We start from the raw sequence: 20,918 nt of genomic DNA, 5'->3' as shown, positions 1-20,918 counted from the left end.
GAGCTCTACTGTATGGAGAGGAGCATTTTTCGATTTTTTTTCCAGTTGGAAATGAAAGAAATCAAACTTTTTCCAGTAGGGAAAAGTCGTGTCTAGTGATGACCTCAAAATAATTTCTCTAGCAGTGCTGTGTGATGTCAGACAAGACAGTATGTGGCTGGGTGGGAAGTGCAGACAGCATGGGCACAAGTGCCTGACACAGGGGAAAACCATCAGTCCACGGCTTTGGGAGGAACTGGAGCAAAGTCACCAGCGCAGATGCCAGAGCAGGGAACTGTAACTGTACATTTAATAGCTTTGGATGTTTGCTTTTATGTGACAGTTGCTGCTCAAGCAAACAGATTGGAGAATTTTAGACTTGCGTGGATTTCGGGGATTTTATTTATATGTGCTCAGCACAGGACATGAGTGGGATGGGAGCATAGGGTTTTTTTCAACAGGAGAGGGGCCTTGTACCCTGCTCCTCTGTGCCTCTGTGCACCTTGATTTTATGACCTGAGCCTTCCCCTTTCACTCCTGTTTCTTACTCTTCCCTGAAGTCACTGTCCCTCCAAACCCACCTCACTCACCTGCTCCCTCTGGTTCCAGCATCCTCCCACACTCCCCGGAGCATCCTCTGTCCTATTCTTCTGCTCCCTGATTTGTTAACCTGCCCCTGTGCTGAAAGCCCCGTCTGGAAGTCAAACAGCCATGCCCTGAGTGCTGGCCCTGCCCGGCCTCCCCTGCCCAGCTTGGGGTGCGGTTGAAACTGTCCTGTGAGAACTGCAAGGCAGAAGAGGCATGTTTTCACAGTTTATTCTCCAAAAGGAGAGCCTGCTAGGGGTGAGGGGCAGGCTCCTTGCAGTGAAGGTGTTAACAAATAGCAGGTGATTAAACATGACAAGCAGTGACATTTCTGTGTGGGGTTCTCAGTACCAGCAATGCCAAGAATGAAGCTATAAACCCTGACATTTTGTGTTATGCACTGAGGTTTTTAATAGACATCTTTCTCTCCCTCACCCCTGTTTGTTTCTTTTATTCTCTATTCTCTTCTGTCCTCTTTTCCCTTTCCTCTCTCTTCCTGATCCTCACCCTGGCTCTGTCCCATCTCAAGTGCCCCCACCTCCGTTTCCCATCCCTCCCTCCCTGCTCTTATCTTTGCTCTCTTGCTTCACCAGACTCATTTGTTCAATGTCCTTCAGTTTAGCTTTTGTTTCTCTCTTCCTCCCTATTTTCTTGTTATACTTTTCCAAGATTTTTTGCTTTTCATGGCATCGTTCACCCTTCCTTATTCTTCTCTTCCTCCTCGTAGCTCCGGTCTCTGCCATATGCACACGCTGGCAGTCACTCACACATATGCACTCCCACACTTTATTGCACACACACTGGCTCTTCCCGCACACTTCCCTGCTCCCCCCACGCTCCTGCTCTCTCCTGCTCTGTCTCTCACATACGCTCACACTTGCTCTTTTCTTTCTGTGCTTCCCCTCTCCTGCTCTTCTTTGTCTTTGTTACTCCCTTCTGCTGTCATCCTCCCTCTGTCTGTTCTTTTCCACTCTCTCCCCTTCTCCCTCCCTTTCCTTTCTCTTTTTGGGGTCTGATGTAATACTCTAACCATGGGCAGCCAGGCCAGTTGCTTGTCAGGGAGCAGGTGTCCCACCCCTGAGTGATGTTTTTGTTAATAACATTTTTGCCCTGACTCAGAAGCCGTCATTTTGGAGATTGGTTGGTGGGTTTTTTTTAAGGACAGGAGCTGAGGAGGCTGAGCTTTTGGGAACAGTTGCTGGGTTTGTACTAAAAGGACTGCAACAGTTGTTCTGCTGAGCAAGAAACGTTGGAACAACTGCAGATTCTTTCCCCCCCCCCCAATCTATCCAAAGGGCATTTGGAGGTGACACCCAATGCACAGCCCCCTTGCAGCCAGCTCTAATTGGAGCTGACGAGCTGCCACTCGTTCTTGGCTTTGGAAGTGGGGCACTTCTGCCACTGGAGGTGGCCCTACCCAGCCCTCTCTATTACAAAAAAACATTTCCTCCTCTTCTGCCTGGTGGTGTTATGGGCACAAAATCAGGAAAATGCCAGAGTGACCAGAGCAGTCAAACACAGGGCTCTCCTCCAGCAGGTCGCCTGGTCTCTGGAGCTCAGTAGCTATGGCCCAGCTACACGACCTGGACATAAGAAAGGGGTCTCCAGGCACAGAAGGATAAAAGGGGTCAACGGCGGTCATCGGCTCCCTGCTCCATGGCCTGCCTGGCTCACTGTGTCTTACCAGGCTGTGATCCCTTTCATGCAGAGGTTGAGGCAGGGCATGATGCTTCCCAGTAGGTAGGATGGAGATGGTGTGGGCAAGCCCGTGGGAGCCCGTCCTCTCTGCTGAATCAGCCATGCTATTGCCACCGAGGCCAAGACCTTCCTACCTGGCTGGCCCCAGTGAGATCTACACTGCAGAAGGCATCACAAAGTGTTTCCTGGGGACTCGAGGCACCTCCAGACGCTCTTTGAGCAGCACGGTGATTCCTTCTCACACAGCTGCAGAATCTCTGCCTCCCCAGCTCCCTGGGGAAGGTCTGTAGGGAGCTCCTGGAGAATTACCAGGCATAGGGTCTGTGCTGTGCATCAGGAATGTACTGGCCCATCGCTACAGCTGACACCTCTGCACTGAGAGCACCCAGGGTGGGCGAGAGGCTCTCCTGGGTGGACAGAGAGGACAGAGGTTGGGGCAGCTCCCATGGGCAGGAGGTCTTCAGTGTAAGGGGCTTAGCAGGTATTTGAAATGAGTTCAAACTAAACTGCAGCTTCAGTCCCAGTATTTCCTTTTCCTTGACTCTGCACTAATTCTAAAAATCAAAATGCTTCCCCATAAAGAACCACCTTCCCATAAAAGGGCCTCTCCCTCCCTTTCTGCCCAGGTCTTATTGATCAAGCACCACAGACGGTGGCTGCAGCTTCAGTTGCCAAGTAGGGCAGATCAATAGAGACTCGATAGGATGGGATTTTTGGCAGCTGGAACATATATTTGTTCCTCCCTCCGTCCCACCGTCCCTCTGGGACATGGTTGGTGTCACAGTGGAAGCAGGTGGAGCAAAGCTCCGTCCTCCCGCCTGCCGCTCACCTTGTCATCTGTCCTCTGTGCTGCAGCCCTGGGAGCAGAGGCCTCTGTGGGAGCATCTGTGGGGCTGCAGAGAATGTGGGGCACGTGTGGAGAGAGAGTAGTCCCACCCTGTGCTGGCCCCCCGGCCCCTCTCTGCTGCTTACCTTTTACAATGGCCAAGTTCACCCTTTTTGTATACTGGGGCAATCCCATGGGTCATTCCAGGCTCCCCAAAAGCAGTATTTGGTCTTTATTGTTTGCCCAGTGTCTTTATTCAACTAGTGTTTCTTCCCTGCCTGGATCCAAAGTAACTCCCCTCTGCCCTTCCCTCCTGTGGCATCAGTGCTGTTGTCATCTTTGCAGAGATGGGGAGAGCAAGGCACGGTGATGGGAAGCGACTTCCTGAAGGCCAGAGGGACTTGGTGCTGGATTTGGGGTTTGGGGCCATGTTTCTGGCTCTCCTTTAGCAGCACTCAGCCCCATGGCCATGGGCTTGGGACAGTGCTTCCCCACCCAGAGCCTTCCCAGGCTGCCCTGTTTGTGTGGGACCAAACGCTGTGGGCTGCTCTCCAGCATGAACTGGGGGAATGAGACGCAGAGGGGAGCACTGGGGAGGAGAGGGATGCCGTGCAGACTTGTCTTTCTCCATCCTCTCTGAAGAGCAGTTAGCTCTGCCATAAGATGTCCTTAACCCTTGCTAGCCCTCCTGGCTGCCGAGCCTCTGGCAGGTGCTGAGTGCCGCGCACAGAGAAGTTAATGAAATGAGTATTTTGGGGAGGGGGGAGGGAGGCTCTGTACTGCACCCTGGGGCCCTGGGTTTATTAATGGTGACCTGCCATTAAAGACTAAAGTGCTAACCTGGTCATATTTAGCAGCTTTCAGTGGTATCCCAGTGGTCTCTGCCTGCAATATCAACTCCTGCTTTCCCCCGCAGCCCCAGCTCAGCAGGAGCTGACTCCAGAGTTTCTCTGCTACAATGAGTCTGGTGGGCAGCGCTAAGAAGTCTCTGCGCTGCTGCTGCCAGACAGATTTCCACCTCCTCCTGCTGCTTCACGCAGCTTCGCCCTCTTACTGCCAGGTCTTGCCAGGCAGCGCTTGGAAAAGAGGATCAAGTCCTGGCATCTTCATGATTTCCTTAATAGAGACAGAGCCTGGGGGTCACTAGGAGAGGGAGGTGTGCCAGCACGAAGCTCAGAGGGTTTGGCCATGAAGAAGAGGCATACTCTGGCTCTGCAAAGCATTTCCACAGAGCTCTCCGAGAAGGCACTGGCAAATTATCCCTCTGAGGTGGCAGGCTGGGAAGCGAGGCAGCAGCTCTGCCAGACCTGATTAAAACAGGACTCGAGGCTAACAGCTTCAGGTCAGAGCAGGAGGGCTGCTCCCACTGCTGCTGTCCCTCTTGCTCCAATCTAAGGGATACGTGGAAAACCCAAGCTTGGGGGAATGTCCCTTAGGGGATATCAGCAGTTGTGTATTGCATTGACAGGCACTTTAGAAAGATGCTGGGAGCTGCTGCTGCTGCTGCTGGTCCAGGCAGGGATCAGTGTTAGCAGAAGAAAAAAAAAGCCCCAGAGTTTCCTTGAAGCTAATTCTGCTCTTGATGCTTCCCCAGAAGCAAGATCCTGCTGTGCTCCGTGTGCCAACTGAGATTATTGCTTTCCCTGATCACTTCTTCCTGGATTAAAACCTCAGCACAGAGTATTTTGCAGTGTGTTATTCCAGGATACCCACTAGAAGCTCAACATGGTGCAGACTCTGGCAGAGATACCAGGGAATCATGAGGCATCTCCAGCTCAGACTGCTCCTGCTGCTCAAATCAGGAGTGGGGGGTGCACCTGCCCCCTGGCACTTCTGTTTGGCCTGAGGTGAGGGCACAGAGAGCAAGGCTGTAGGGATTTTCCTCTCTCCAGAGAGCCCCGCAAGCCGCAGATCCCACGTCCTCGCAGCCCTGCCCTTCGTGTGGGCACGTTTGTCAGCGTGGGCTGCAGGCCATTGCCCAGCAGGGCCAGCGAGGGCAGGGGCCTTGTTCCAGCAGAGCTGAGCCCTCGCGGCCTCCCAGCAGCCGAGTGCCGGTTTGGCAGCCGGGCTGGGGGCAACCCTCGCTCGCTCCTTTGGCTCCGCGCCCCAGCTGATCTGCAGCCAGGTTTTGCTGTAATCCCTACATCCTGTTGCAGGTCCTTAATCAGCTGGAGCCAGCCTGGAAAAAAAAAAAACCAAACCCCAAACTGTTGTGGTTAAAGCTCCCCACTGCCAGGTAGGGGGGAGGGATGGGCAGCAGCCTTCCCAGGCACCAGGTGGGAGACGAGAAGGGTTGGGAGAGATTACAGTTTCCTTGGTAGGGATAGAAGCAGAGGAAAGGCTGTTTGTTTCTGCTGCGGGGGGGGGGGGGGGGTCTCTGCAGGACCCACTCATGCTGTTCCCCTGCAGAGAGGATGGGTCTGGGTTTGAGGCATTGACGGCTCCTGTTCTCCCACTGCCGGCTCAGCTATGGATACTGGCCCTTCAGCCCTCATTGGGCAGGCTTGGAAACTCTCTGGGTTGTTGTTGAGTTGGTTTTTTTTCCCATTTAATGCATAGAATAACACTGATGGGTATGAACAGCTCCAGCCAGGCGACGAGGGGAAAGAATAACAAGCTCCTGAATGTCGGGCAAAATTATGGGCCATTGCTATTTAGGGTGAGTCTGGTGGATTTAGGGCCTCTCTGTTCTATTGTCCTGGCTGCTCTGGGCATTGGAGCAGGCGAGACACAAGTCGGGAATTTTATTGCAGAGCATGTTCAGGGGAAGGCTGGTTCTGAGCGTTTCCGGAGTAAAACAGCAGCAGTGGGGGAGAGGGCACTGTTTCTGTTGGAAAGTTGGTGAGATGTGATACTGGAGGCTGGAAGTCCTGGAGAGGTGCTTATCCAGCAGAGAACAGAGCCCCTTTGCATCCTGGTTTCTGTCAGGATTCAGTTCTAAAGTCTGTGTAGGATTGGTCTCCATCCATCAGACCTGGGCTGACTGTCCAGCTGCTGTGTCCCTTGGCAGACCCTGCTGGTCCCCACTGCATCTCAAGGGCACATGGCTCTTTGTCTTCTCTTGTGAAGCATTCAGGAATGTAGTTCATATGAAAAACAGTGCCTATATAGGTGTGTTCAGTGGGGATTAGGGGTTTTAGTGTCATCTCTTGGATGCTTATTGCTGGCACTGGTGATGTAACCAGGGCTGGCACTGCGATCGCATTGCCAGGTGTTAGGGGAAGGCCCCAGCTGAACAGCATAAGCATAGAGGGATACAGAAAGGCTGAAGAAAGGTGTTACACAGTGTGATAGAAGTGGATCATCCATGGGAAAGTGATGTCTTCACAAGTGCTGAACAGGGTGTACCCTAAGCATCCAGATTTTGGCAAATGCATTCTGTCCCATGCCAGGATGGGGAGGAGTGGCAGAGAGCAAGAAAGCCATTCAAGCCTGGCTGTCTACATAGGTGTGAGGCTCAGCAGGGTGAATTCTTTGCTTCTTTGGGGCTCTTTTTATTTGACCGGATTAAAAAGCCTATTTGAGTTTCTTAAACCATTTAATCTAAAATCCCCAGGTAGATGTGCCATTGGATTCAGTTTTAAGCTTATAAACAAAATAGGTCTGTGTTTGTCTCTTCTTCATTTTGTTTTAAAGAAAAAGGGTTTGACCTGTCCTCCCTGGAGCTGGGGGGGAGTTGAGCTTCTGGTGCCTGTGAATCCCTGTGAGCTTTCTGAAGGGTGGGAAAGTGCAGAGATTGGGGTGCTGATGTGACTTTCCTGCAGCTCCAGGGCAGATGTACATGTGGCCTGGGCAGGGGCTGGGCTCCTCTGGCTGGTCCCCAGGGCTCAGTGCCTGCACAGAGTACTGAGTGTAGGTAAAAATTCCAGTAGAACCATTGCTCTGCAATTAGTTTGGATACGTGGAAAAGGAGAGGACCATAGGAGATGGGAGAAAGTGGGAGGAAAGCATGGAATGTTCTGGATAATTCCAGTTCCTTTTGAGAGGAAGCTGGTTCTCCTCTGCTCCCAGAGTGTCCAGCTCCCTCCAGGGTTTCCTCCTGCATCCATCCTCTCCATGCAGTCTTCTCTTGTCTCCTCTACAGTGCCATGTGGCTTATTGCTGCCACTGCCTGTGCTTCAGAGGAGATTCCATTGTCCCCAAAATGGGACAGTTCAGGATTTGTTCTCAGGAAAGAGGTGCTACTGATGCCTCTGGCAGCTGCAGGAATCTCACAGGTCTGTGGCCCACAGTGCCAGATACTCCAAAGGGAGGTACTGAACCCACAGCAGGTAAATGTAAGATGATCTGCCCCTGTGTCTCCTCAAAATGCTTTCCATGTGTCCACAGAGTCACATGTGTGCGGTGACAGTGGCAGTGCTCAAACCAACTGTAGTGGGAGCAGTGTCCCTTCCAGATCCTGCCCCCAGTGCTGGGAGCACAGCAGAAGCGCTGGGCCATCCAGCCCCTCGTGCAGCCATGGAAAAGCTTGTTCCAGCACAGCCACAGAAGGGCCAGGAGGGAAGGCTGTCCTCACCCCCTGTGCTCTTTGCTGTGAGCAGAGAGGCCTCCTGTGTCCAGGGCTCTCAAGGAGATGCTCTGTGTAAGGGGGAGGTGGGAACAGGACTGTATCCTTCCCGCCTTCCTTCTCCCAAGGAGCTGAAGACTGACAGAGGGATAGGCATCTGTCCAATGGCAGCTAGAATAGGAGGGAGCCCTGTTGGCTTTGCCCAGGGAGCCTCTTTCTATATGGAAATGAAGAATTTAGGCTAATGGAGCTCAACCATCTCTAATTTTGCGATGGCAGGAGGATTTTGATTGAAAGTAATTAAGCAAGCTAGCTGTAAAATTAATTAAAGCAAAAGGGGGGGATTTTTTTATTGGATTGGATAGCGATATAGCGGCTGTCAAATGGGGGACGGATGGGGGTGACCTGAATTCTCTGCCCTCCCTCCTCCCACTCGGGACGTTTATGTCACTTTAATCTCCTTACAGCGGCTGGTGTGCATTTGTTTGAAATAATCAAGGAAATATGGTCAGAAATTGTCAGCTTTCAGATCTAATTTACCTGACAGCCCTGCGCAGACCAGTAAGCCTCTGTGTGCGTGTGTGTGGTGCATGCGACTGTGTGGTCATGGAGGACTCCTTGTCTCTCCTGTCCCCTGTTTTTGTTCATTCTGTCTTCTCTTGATTCTTAGCAAAAATACTTCTGACATATCTGGGGCCACCCAGCACCTTGCAGGAAAAAGAAATAAGTTTGACAATTTTCCTGCGGTCCCTTCTCCACCCCCACCTTCCCATCACTATCTCCTCCCAACCTGCTGCCTCATCCTTGCACCATAACCAGCTTTAGGGTTTAGGCAATATAGGATTAGGGGAGGTGGCTGTAATTCTTTATTCCAGATGGCTGGAAACTGCTAAACCCACTGTCACAAGCACTGAGTTATAAAAATACTTAAATTAGGCCCTTTGTTTCAGCCCCTGTCCCTGCCAAGCAGCTATCCTGGTGTCCTGCCGGGAGCTCAGCTTGCGCAGAACAGGTGGGGGACTCTGAGTCCAGACTGTAATGATGATGCTGGGGAGAGGCTTCTCTGGACTCACACCTACCTGGATTCCCTTGCTCAGCTCCATCTGCTCCCTTTTTTGCCTTTAGCTCTTAAAGAGAGATCTGCAGCAAGAAGGAGCTGGGCATGAGTTGGTGTGTGCTCACTTAGCAGGTGAACATCCCAGTCCAGGGATGTACAAAGGCTGCAATTCCTACCCATCTGACTGTGTGGGTGGGGGTGTGCACATTCCTGACAGAAATCTCAGGCTTCCCCCTGGACCTAGCCCTGCAAGAACCTGGTGACCTGAGCTCAGCATACTGAAACTGGGGAAAGAGGGTGACTGCTACAGGACTGGTGTTTCCTCGGAGCTGCCCTGGTGCCTCACATCTGTCTTGCTAGGTTGACTCTTAGGGCTATTATTTACTATTTATTATTATTCATTAAGCACCAAAAGAGTTTGGGCTTTTGTTTGTTTTGTTTGGGTCTCTATATAGCAGCCTTAGCTGAGGCAGACTCTGGTGCCAAGACCTCTGGCACTTTTACAATTACAGCCCGTGATCCTACTGTATTGTTTATGTAATGACTCTCAGTCCCGAGGGATTCTGCAGCCTTTCTTAGACCAGAGCACCCAGCACCTGGCAGGGTGAGTGCAGAGCAAGTACTGGACCCTGGTGCCAAGGAAAATCTCTGGGCTTTGCGTCCCAGGGAATCATTTATATGTAGAGGGCTCAGGCTGGACCTGCTGTGAGGATCCACATGCAGGGGAGTTGATTAAGCTGCTTCAGAAGGAACAGATGATTCATCCCTGCCTGGTGTCTGTGGTCACAGGGTCTCTTAGTAGCTCAGACCTGATCTTCTGGCTGTTGAGTGTCTGCAGCCCACCAGTCTGTCTCTCATACAGGGAGCTGAGTTGACTGGTCTTTGTGGGCCAGCTGATGTGACCAGTCCCTGAGTGTCCCAGAGCACCCCATGTCAGCACGGGGATTTAAACTTCTATTTGTTAAGCAGGTGTGTGGAGGGCTCCACACCAGCTCTGTAACATGCAGGACATGGGTAAGACTGGTGATGACCAGCTGCAAGGGGCTGTGCTGAGGTGGGTGATGAGCTCATCACCATGATTCTTGGGTTTAATTCCAGCTTTGCCACTGATTTGCTTTGTGTCTTTAGCCATGTGAATGCATAGCTTTGTGCCAGTGCTTCCTCATCAGTATAATGGGAATAATTAGGCTTCCCTGATTGACGATGGCGCTGAACATTGAGTGTGCTGGCAGACTGTTTGCTTTTGTTTAAAAGTCCCTTCCAAAAAAAGGAGGTAAGACCAGATTTTAGGGTGCTGGTTCCCATATCATATTGCAGATATATGTGGGTTAAGGTCTCTGACAATACCCAACCCTTTCCTTGTGGGACAGGTCTGCTCTGAAGAGTTGGCTTCCCCTAAACCTAACAGGACAGAGTTAGGTTAAGACTAAGCGCCTCTAAGTACTGTCTCCCCTGTATTCAGCAAAATACAGAATGTGGCACTGCTGATCTTCTGTGTTAATTACAAATATAACAGAATGTAACATGAAGAATAGTCTAAATAATTTCATGGCCTGTTAACCAAAAGAGAGCTTAACTTCTGGGACATGGACCAGGCTACCACTGATAATGGTATCTGAATTCAGTGGTGTCTAGAGGAAGGGTCATACCATACTGGCTGCTCTGATTTCCCACTGTAGATTGCAAGACCAGATGATTAAGAGTGCATTAGATAATCTTCTAACATAACATTCCCTACAGGCAGTTACTGGCATTGCTGTAGAGACATCCTGAACGACGTGTTGGAAAAGGAAGTGCACAGGACAATCTTTCTGCATTGTGAACATGTTTGAGACCCCCATGCAAAGCTGTGCTCTGTTCTGACTCCAAGTCTCCTCAGACATGGCCGAGGAAAATGCACGTGAGTGCTGACCTGGGGGCACCTTCTGTTGTTCTATTTGCACCTGCTTTTACTTGTTCAACTCCTCTCCCCTCTCAAGCTGTGCCCCTCTCACTGCAAATGAGTCTGGAGACCCTAATTCCAGCACAGCCAGGAGTTGAAAAACATCCCGTACTTGGGTGAATGGGATAAATTCAGATTTGGGTGGCGTTTCTTTTTCTCTCAGTTTAGTGTGAGTGGCAGTGGAAAGGCATAAGTTCCCTTCTGTCACTGATGTGGTGTCAGCTGGGAAATTATTCTCCTGAGCCAGGCAGAGTAACATGAGCATAAGATCGGTCAGAGGAGGGTCAAGCCCAGCAAGTTGGGAAGAGCAGAGGCATTGGGCTGAGTGTCTGGAGATGAGCTGCCCATGCTCAGTGGGTGGGGAGGAGAGTCCCCCAGAAAGGGACTGGCAGCTCTGCTAACATCAGTGCAGAGAGTGGGAATGTGCAGAGAGGCCTCAGGAGTGAGTCAGGAAGCCAGACACCTGTACCTGCCTTTCCTGTGAACTGCTGACCCTCACACAACATCCTGCTCCAGTGCTGGATCCTGGCTGCTGTTCTGTGCATCCAGCTGGCTTGGGGCAGCAAAAAGAAGAAAAAAACAGAGCCAGTAGCTCAGCTGATTAGGGGTTTCAGTCAGAAGTTGCCCTGCCTGACTTGCGGTGGATTCAGGGGCTTACTTTGGAAACTGTCTGTAGGGCAAGTCTGAACAAGCCAGTGGCACCTAATTTCCCAGGGAGATAGAAAAGCCACCGAGAAAAAAAAGTTGCAATAGAAGTTAGGGGATAAGATGACATAGTGTTGCTGGCCAAACAAGGCTGTGAATGAAGACTTATCTGCCCCATCCCATTTACCTCCCTGGCAGTGGGACCCAAGAACCTCAGGAGGATTCAGGAAGGCTTCTGTGAAGACATCCTGAGCAGGGAAGGGGGTGCTGAATGCTGAATGGGACAAGGCAGCAAGGGAGACATGGAGAGCTGTGTGTCCCGCAGCTCAGCTACTGAGGCCCAGTTAAAACACAGTGTGTCTTCAACTCAACCTCTCCTTTCCCCCTTGCTTCCAACTCATGTTCTCCCTGGAGCTCCAGGCAAGTTTACCAATTTACACCCAAATGCAGTAGAATCACCAAGGTCGACAGGGTTTTGGTTTCATTAAATCTGGACCTTAACATGCCAGCCCTCCACCCTGGCACACGTTTGCAGGGCTGTCGTGGCTGATGCAGGCTTCCTTATGGCTCAATAAACCAGCACCTTGGAGGCCTGGGCTGAATTCACATCATGGAATTGTTTAGGTCAGAAAAGACCTTTAAGGTCATCAGATCCAACCATTAACCGGGCACTGCCAAGCCCACCTCAAAATGGGAGTTACCCTCCAAGAAGCGTGAGCGGGCACGCTGGGTCCCAGTGTCCTCACTTGGATGACTTGTACTGGTGCCATACTGGGACTTCTGGGGCCGTCTCCTGAGGTTTCCTCCTCCTGCACTCCAGGAGAGGGAAGGGAGGCTCTGGGCTGACGGAACAGCTGGTTGTGGATGTCTCCATGTGGTCCTCATGGCAGTAGGGCAGTGCCCCGGTCAGGTCAGATCCATGCTGCTCCCCAGACAGACCAGGAGCCAAGTCCCAGATTTGGGAGAGGCTCAAGGCAGCACTCCCTGAGTTCCCTCTGCACAGAAGATACACCCTCACGGAGCTGTCTTTTTATTTGCAAACTGAGCAGTTGTACTGGAAGAGATTTAGCAAACATGGGACTGCACAATGCTGTGTGTACTGAGTCACACATCAGGGCTGGAGCCAGCTAGCGCTGTGAGCTACTGAGGCAAACATTTGAGAATAGCTACAATAGGCACCAAAAATATCTTTAGATGAGATCTTTCTGAGTTGGTGCACATTGGGTAACAGGGAGGGCTGACAACCTAAGCTTAAACTCTACCCACATGCTCTAGAGCTCATCCTGGGCAAGCCAAGCTACTGGAAATGGGAACAAAACAGAGAAAAGGCAGGTTTTCTCCTGAAAAGGGAGCTCTGATTAGCCAACTTCACATGGGCTGGGAAAATTCTGGCTCTGGCAAGGCTCTAGGGATTGCCTCTGTGATCGTGGCTCTGGCTGGCTGCATTTCAGGAGGGAATGACCTCAGAACTTACACTATGCTGTTGGATCTGCAGGGCCAGGGCAGGATTAGTCCCTGCAAGACATCATCTCTCTGTTTTTAAAGTTCCCGGGCAAAGGGCCTGCTCTTGGAATCTCCCATAGAGGGTCTCTCTCTTACAAGATTTTTCTCAGGGGGTTGCTCTGTGGTTGCTATTTCCTCTCTACTACTCTTTTAAAATAAAGAAGCCACTTCCCCAAAACCCAGCTCTGGCTTCTGCGACATGATTCCCCAAAGGCAGATTTCTGGGGGCTTGTGCAGGCCATCTCAGCAGAATGGGAGAACAGGCAGTGGAGGTTCTTGGTGCTTTCTGATGTGCACAGGGAGGGCAGGGCTGGTGGTGAGTGCTTAATGTGATCAGCATCCTGCCAGGTCACCCTTCAGCATCCTTTCCCAGTGCCCCAAAGCCTTTCCTTGCATCCTGCTGCTCTCTACTCCTCGTGCTGGGGCTGGGATCTACCTTGGCCTTGCTGCGGCCGCTTCCTGCCTTCCAGCACTCCATCTCTCCCACTGGTTTTGCAGCCGCTTTTTCTGCCAGCGCAGGGCACTGAAAAGTGCTGGCACTGCCAAAAACCCTGTGTGCACTACGACTCCCCAAACATCCCTTTATTTTTATTGTTCTGTTAATTACTGTTTAAACTTTAATAAGTCACTTCGTCAGGAGGGGGGACCTGCAGTGAGGTTTCTGTGCAAACACTGGGCCCGGCAGTGACTCTAGTGTAACATAACCCTTTATACAATGTGGGAATGTTTAGACTGTAACAGAAACTTGTTATTTTAATGACAGTTAAAGGGAAAAAAAAAAGAAAGGAGCGAATGAAAAGGGGAAGCAAGTTTGTTGGGGAAATGGCTCATCTCAATCTCTCTGTCTGGCCTCTTTTCTCTAGGCTTTAATGATATCTGGATAAGGAGGCTTTATGGCTTCAGTTGAGGCAAGTCTTGTTCCCAGAGATGCCCTATACAAGGCAGTATGCAGTCCCTTCAGTTCTGTAGGGTGAGGCCAACAGCAAAGAGATGCTGATGGAAGCACCATGGCTTGATTTTGCTCAGACACAGCAGCAGATGCCTAAAGCCAATTTGAGCTCAGTCTAATTATTCTGACCCACACAAGAGACTTTCCCCTTCTATTCAGAGCTTCTTCCACTGGTTAAGTTTTTAAGTAGCTGTGCTGACACAGATGCTGGCATGTCATACTAGGAGGGTCCAACATCCCATGGAAAAAGTGGACCTTGAAGCAAGATGTTTCATTTTGACTCCTCAAAATGAGGAATCATGCAGACCTGAGAGAGGGAGAGAGCCTGGCTCACACTCTTGGCAGTGGGAGAAGAGAGGATTCACAGGCATCCTTGATTTTGGACTGTGATTTCTGACATCTGCATTGCTTTGAGGTGGAGAGTGACTGTGCAGTGGCTGCTGTCCCCGCACCACAGCACTGAAGTCACCTCCAGGTTTGGCCTGGCTATATTTAGCACTCACTATAGACAAGACCATATAGAGTGATATATATGATCTGAAAACCTTCAACTGCTGCTGACCTCTGCTGCTACAGTGAAATCCCCCAAATCTGTACAGTCTGAGTGAGAAGTGACGTGAGACCAAGAGAGAGAGAGCTCCCATGTTTTCCTTGACAGAATTCCGTGTTCCCCTCCTGGTCACCAGTCCCTGGCAGGGCTGGCCCTCTGGGAAGCTCAGCTTTTTCTGCCAGACCTGGCTGTTGGGCCCTCAGGGAATGAGGGCAGAGAAGTGTAAAGAAGGTATGGGGGTGCAGACTGGGGCACAAGAGCTTTGGTAGGAGATGCTGGGAAGGAGAAGGGTGGAATGGTGCTGGGAACTTGAGGAAAGAAGACAGGAGAAGAAGAGTGCCCTAAGGCCAAGGCCGGCAACTGGGATGGGAAGGGGGGCACAAAAAGCAAAACTGTGGAGGGGAGGAGAGGTTAGAAGGGTGTGGGGTGTAAGGAGCGCTTTGCTGGAAGAAAGAACCTTCCTCAGGTGCCACCTCATTCCTGGGGATCCAGTTTCTCTGTTTTCCAGTTTCTGCAGGGCCCCTCTCTCCTCTTTGCTGAGTTTCTGGCTAGAACAGGAGCCTGGGGGACTCCATAAAGCTTTTTGGTGAGGATGAGTGTAGGGTGGAGTAGGAGGGAATGAAATCATGGGCCTCTGGGGAGTGTGTGTTTTCCCAAGTGGGTGAGCATGCAGGGAGCAGGCCAAAACAGTTCATGCTTTCCTCACCCACTGCTGGGGTTGTGATTGTTATTGATTGGGTTTGCTGTTCTCGGCACTTTGTGTTTTTCCAGCTGAGCATTGGCTGCCCCTGGAATTTTATTTTTTTTTTACCCTCTGCCTTAGTTCAAATACGCACAAACATGGCAGATGTGGCAAGTGTATGCCCAGCTCTGTGCCAGCCAGCACTGCAGGGGCTGAGCCTGCACTGGGGCTGCACAGGGCTGGGAGAGTGCAGGGATGTGTGAAAGGTACCAGAAATGTGCAGACCTGCTGTTAGTTGGATTAAATTCATAGGTCTGTATTATCTCTGGATGTATGTCGTACAAAAAGGTAAAGAAATCTGCTCTTGTATGGAAACTACTGTCAGGGCTTTGTGTTGGAGCAAATAATAGGGACATGCACAGGGATTCCCGTGCTTGGGCATGTATAACATATAGCTGGCTTAGGGTGCATAAACTACAACCTCAAAGCCAAAGGGCTAAGAGAATGCTAGCTGCAGAGATAGTTTTGTTTCATTTCCAACACGTGGTCATGACTTTCAGACCCCACCAAGGCCCTTATGTGGGGCTGTTCTCCCTCCAGCCGTGCGCTCCTTGTCGGTCCTCTGAAGAGCTGTGCCTGCTCATGGGGCCAGTGGCAGGAGCTGTCCCTTTAGGAATGGTATTTTCCAGGTTCCTGTGTGAGGCCAAACATGTCCCAGCTGCAAAAATAACTAGTCTGTATATCCTGTGGAAACGGGAGCAGCAGCGACATATCTGTCTGGTCTGGGCAGAGCTGGCTTGTAACTAATGTCCCAAAGGGGCATCAAGCGGCTGCAAGCTCCTTGTCAGTGTGCAGAAGCCCAAAATAGAGACCTTTGGGGAGGACTAGCCCCTTGGAGGGTAAAGCTCTGCAGTGGGCAGAGCAACAGATACCTCTGAGCCTCTTGCAGGGCCAGTGTGTTCCAGCAAGACATTAATATTGACTGGCTTCCCTGGCCCAGCTCGGGGCGCGCAGGCTGCTGGCATGGCCGGGTGCATGCGTCCCCAGAGCAGCCCCAGCCCCTTCCTGGCTCCCTCCTGCTTCCCCCGTGGCCAGTGGGGTCACTTTGGTTGCAGAGCGCAAGCAGAGCTCAAGGATAGAGCCCCCTGGACGGAGCCAAGGAGCCACCGAGTAAAAACGCTGAGGTTTTCCTTTTCTGTACAGCGCGTTTCCCTAAATTGCCTTTGACTGTGTGCATCGCTAATGAAAGTTTATGCCCTTGTTAGAAGGACAGGCAGGTCCATTCCAGTTAGGGCTGGGTCTATCCTTCTGCCAACTGCCCTCCCCAGCACACACACACACTCTCACTCACTTGCTCTCCCTGGTGAATAAGTAGAGGCTGTTATAAAAAAAAAAAAAAAAAAAAAGAGAGAGGCAAAAAAAAGAGGAGGGGAAAAAAATTTCCATATTTGTGTAAGTTGCTTTAAAAGCATTTTATCATGTCATAAAAAAAAAAGGAAAGTACTCTCGGAAATTGATCCTACACAAGAGCCCATTGGACAGAAGGACGTTGGGATGTTAATGGCTATTTTGCTCCAGGGTGGCTTATTAAAAAATTTATACATAAATGCTTAAAATTGCATAAATTATTTAAAAAAAAAACATAGTAAGCAATTTGCAATCCCCATCTACTTTTCCTCTTTTTCTTTCCCTCATCATTCTTTTCTTCCATTCTTTCCTACAAAAAGAAAATATTCCTTCGCACTTCTCTTACCCTTGTCCCCTCCCTGTCTGAAAATGTGCCCAAAATTGTACGTGTCTGTGGGTAAAATAAATACGATTTTAAATGGTACCTGCCACTGACCAGCAGAGCTATCGGTGAGGGGGGAAAGAAAAAAAAAAAAAAAGAAGGGGAGAAGAAAAAAGAAAAGAAAGAAAGAAGTTTGGATATGATGAGTGTTTCTCGCAGGCGTGGAATGTCACCCACATATCCTGGAGATTGTACTGGGGAGGTTTATGATGGTTTCCCATTGATTTGTTTCCCCGACGCAGCTGCCGACCTCTATTGAGGGACAAACATAATCAGCACTGACGCAAATTAGATGGTTATTCGTTTTGAAAATTGACAGAAAAACAATAAAAAAGATGAAATGCTCCCAAATCAATAGATATAATGAAATTCAAATAATCCGAGAGATGAGGTCTCCATGGCAACTGATAATGTGGAAAAGAAAACAATTTAATAAAGGACAGACACACTTTGAAAACAGATTGGGCAAAGGGAAGGCGGGGGGGCGAGGGAGCAAGGGGGGCTGTGGGTTGGGTGGTGGTGGGAGGGGGCAGCGGGAGGAGGTGGCGGTGGGGAGCCAGAGCCACTGCCTCTCCGGTTGGTTAGCAGTGCTGTAGTGAAGGATCACTGTCCATCCCAAGGACGCTTGCCATAATTAAGAGAGGCTTTCGGTCCAGAAAGTGCAGATTCAGGTTTTAATACACAAAATTATTTCAGGAGCACTGAATCGGAAAGTCGTTTGTTATGACCTTCCTGAGAGGCCTGGAGCAGGGCATGTTGGAGGCGCGGCGGCTGAGCCAGCTGAGTTATGGCATATTTGTGTTTTTATAGTGCGGAGAGGAGGGGGAAGGGGGGAAGAAGGTTAAACAGTATTTACAGCTCAGTTGTTTTCAGAAAGGAAAGAGAAATAGAGTTCATGAAAAGATGCAAGTGGAAGAGAGAGAGGGAGAGGGAGAGATCCCCTGCCCGGCACACACACTCTGCTGGGACGTCAGCTCCAGTGAGACATTCCCCGGTGCTCTGTTTGCCTTAAGGTGTGAGGTGCAGCTGGGTTGGGGGTACAGAGGGGCTCTTTGGTGGGATGGGGAGTGTGTCTGTCCCTGCTGCAAGTCTGGCTGCAGGGTCCAGCTGGGAGTCCACTGTCTTCTGACTCGAAGCTGCAGAACAAACTGCATCTGGCGTGCGGGCTGGTGCGGAGCGTGTGCGCGGTGTGAGTGCACGCGGGTGCCCTGCTCGCACCAGCGGTGCCTGTGGTGGCCTCACGTGTGGCTGCTCGTGGGCTCTGCCTGGGTGCTGTGGGCTCTGTGGGGTGCTGGCTGCCTGTGCGGGGCTGAGCGGAGCCAGGTGCGTGCAGGGTGCAGGTGCTGTGCCTGTATGTACATGTATGTATGTGCAGATGTGACACCTGTGCAGTCACAGCTACACAGGCTGGTGTGCATTAGCATGTGCATACAGCTGTGTGTGTTTGCGTGCAGGGTCATGTGTGCCTCTGTATGTGAGAGTGTACCTGCACAGCCACGTTTCTATACACGTGTGTGTTCCCGTGGAGGGGTGTTTGCAGTCAGTGATAGCACTGGCACATGGATGGGCACACAAGGACATAGGAGATAAGAAGATGAGCCCTAATGACCAGAAGGAAGAGCAACAAAAAGCAAAACATGGAATTAGAGTGGTGTGAGCACTGGGAAGCACGGGGTGAGTGCCCACATGGCCCAGCCATGGGGTTGCTCTCCTGTGCTGCTCTGACAGGACTGCTGAGTTAACAACTCAGGCATGATCCACTGCTTTCACACCAGAGCTCATTCTGCTCTGGCCTGATCATTCCTTCCAACAGGATGGAAGCATTTCTCCTAACTACACTGCACAATATTTGCAGGTCGCAGACATCCTCAGGGATTCAAAGAGCCCTTGAGCTCCCAGTACGGTGTGTAATGAGTACCTGCTCTGGATTCACCAAAGAGTTCAGCCCCACTTGGGGATCACAAAAACCTCACAGGGCACTGAGTGCCCCCTTTGTACACCCAGCCCAGAGCAGTTAGCCACTCATACAGCTCAGGTAGCAGCCAGGGGCTGTGGAGAGGACATAACATGAGATGTTCTGGTTTGCTCTTCATATGCAGCCCTTGCTGAGGTTTCACTCACCTCCTGAAGGCTGACACGCTAATTTACTTTGCAGGACCTTGAAAGACCACAATAATGAACTTTCTCTGGCCCTGCATTTCTTAGTGGTGCAACAAGCATTCATGCTCCCAATTCCTATTTAGCTCCCGACTTCCCACTGCAGTTAATTAGCAGTCTGCATTCTTTGTTGGGTCTGAGCTTAATAGTGCTGAAAGGGATTGTAAATTGCTCTTAAACTGCCGACCAACTACCAAAGGGTCAGAGGGACCCTATTTTAGGAGCTGGCTCACTTAACCCTGCCCTCGGTTAGGGATGAGCCCAGCCTGACACCAGGGAGCTCCTGTCCACTGACTTGGGTCATGGTGGTTTGGGGTTCTCTGTAAAACCTCTCATTAAAGACAGTCACCAAGAGGAACTGATGAAACTTCGAGCAATTCCCTTCTGAATCTGTCGTTTAAGAGATCTGTTGTCTCTCCCTGGTCCTTTTTGTTTCCCCAGTGTCAGGTATTGCTGCCAAGTCTGGTGTTCTCTTGATCACACCTCCGTGTTTCCCTGCACCCCTTGCCTTGACTCCTTCAGTCTTCAGAGAGGGGTCTATGCAGTGTTTCCAAGAGGCTCATGTCTTGGCCTCATCTTCATTCCTTGGGAGCTGGCTCCCACATCAGGTAGCAGGCTTTGCTCCAGAGGCTTTCCCAGCCCTCAGCTTCCACCACCCCTTCCCTCCCTCTCTGCATCCACGGTGTCCTCCCGGCGAGCACTCCAGAGCACTCCGTGCTTCTGGGCTATGGAGAGGTGAAGTTAGGCACTGTGTTTGCATTTAGTTGCCCTGACAACACGTCTGGCTTCACAGGGAGTTTTCTAAGGGCCACAGGGAGCCTGCAGGGACCTGAGGGTGATGAGCTATTACTCTTCACTCTCCTTTTCATGTCTTTTTCCCCTTGGTTTTCTTCACAACCTGTGGGGAGATTGATGGCAGGATTGTGATGTAGATGTTAGCAGTTCTGCTTGATTTATAGAGTTACTTAGGCTGAGTGAGGCTACTTATGCTCCTCTGGATAGTAAACCTTTTAACCGGACTAAAAAATTAATAACAAATAAATAAGACAAGGAAGAGAAACTAGATCAGAAAAGCTGATCCTCTGGGCTTTATGTTATCTGAAAGAAAGATGGTGAGGACAGAAGGCTCCCAGGGAGCCACTGCTCAGCCTGGGGAGCCCAAGACCCTGCTCACTGCACTGGGTTGGAGCACTGAGAGCAGGTTTTCATAGGAAGGAAACTGCTGAAATGTCTTATCAAAGATCCTGCATTAACAAATGGACTAGGAAGTTTGCTGCAGGACACAAGGGACTTTTGATCTTCAATCTGTCTTCTATCAGTGCTTTTCCTCTGCTGTTACTCAATTTGCAGTAGTACTTAATATTGCAAAGGCACTGGGCCCACTAAGCTGGGCAAGAAATCCTTTCCCAATGGGTGAACCATGAAGGGGAGCCAGGGCAGAAGGGGACCCTGCATGATGTCCTTTGCCCAAAGAGAAGGAACAGTAGCAGAGCGGGGAGCAAAATCAGAATTCCTGAGTTTGTTCCCCACTTTTTTCCACTCTTCTTTACACTCAGTTCCTTTTGTTAATTGTAGAAGCTTCCTGTGTTACTTGTATGCAGAAATGCATTCTTTTTTTGTCCTTTGGAGGTTCCAGGGCACAGGAGTGCAGAGCAAGGCAAAAGGCAAGGGCAGAGATGAGGAGCTTTGCCTTGGCATTTGGGTGAGAAGCAGACCCTGAGTGGCTCTCTCAGTGAGGAAGCTGGGGGTAGACAAGATCAAAGCACATTTAGAGTAATTTTTGAGGTCTGCCTAGGAAAAGGTTCAGGCGTGTGTTACTAAAGAGCTGTGAGGAAGGATTAGTCCTGTCCTTGCTCGAAGTTGAACCACTTTCCCCACCAGCTGTGCCAAATGCCTGTGAAGAGCTGGTGGAGCAGGTCAGTGGTGGGTGAGAGTGTCAGAGGAGCCTGGGGGGTGAGGCAGAGGGGCCGGGGAGGTTGTCCCCGTTCAGCCACCGAGGGGACAAGGGCGCTGCCCTGGGCTGTGGCGGGGCAGGTGAGGAGGTGCTTG

The 20,918-nt window shown here is 50.7% G+C and overlaps 1 protein-coding gene across 7 annotated transcripts in view; it reads left to right on the top strand.

The window, feature by feature from the left end:
• CASZ1 (castor zinc finger 1) overlaps window positions 1-20,918 on the top strand; it is a 276,777-nt gene that overhangs the window by 199,884 nt on the left and 55,975 nt on the right. For 6 of the 7 annotated variants that reach the window (XM_053962743.1, XM_053962740.1, XM_053962738.1 and 3 more), the window contains one exon: window positions 10,393-10,552. The exons of the other annotated variant lie outside the window; for it this stretch is intronic. In XM_053962743.1, the coding sequence (XP_053818718.1) occupies window positions 10,534-10,552 (19 nt within the window). In that variant the 5' untranslated portion in view covers window positions 10,393-10,533. The remainder of the gene's footprint in view (window positions 1-10,392; window positions 10,553-20,918) is intronic. 7 annotated transcript variants of the gene reach the window in all.

The sequence above is a fragment of the Vidua chalybeata genome, chromosome 22, assembly GCF_026979565.1.
Source record: "Vidua chalybeata isolate OUT-0048 chromosome 22, bVidCha1 merged haplotype, whole genome shotgun sequence".
Classification (NCBI taxonomy): Eukaryota; Metazoa; Chordata; class Aves; order Passeriformes; family Viduidae; genus Vidua; species Vidua chalybeata.
Note: the sequence above shows the minus strand (reverse complement) of the source record. Positions and strands in the feature narration are given on the sequence as shown.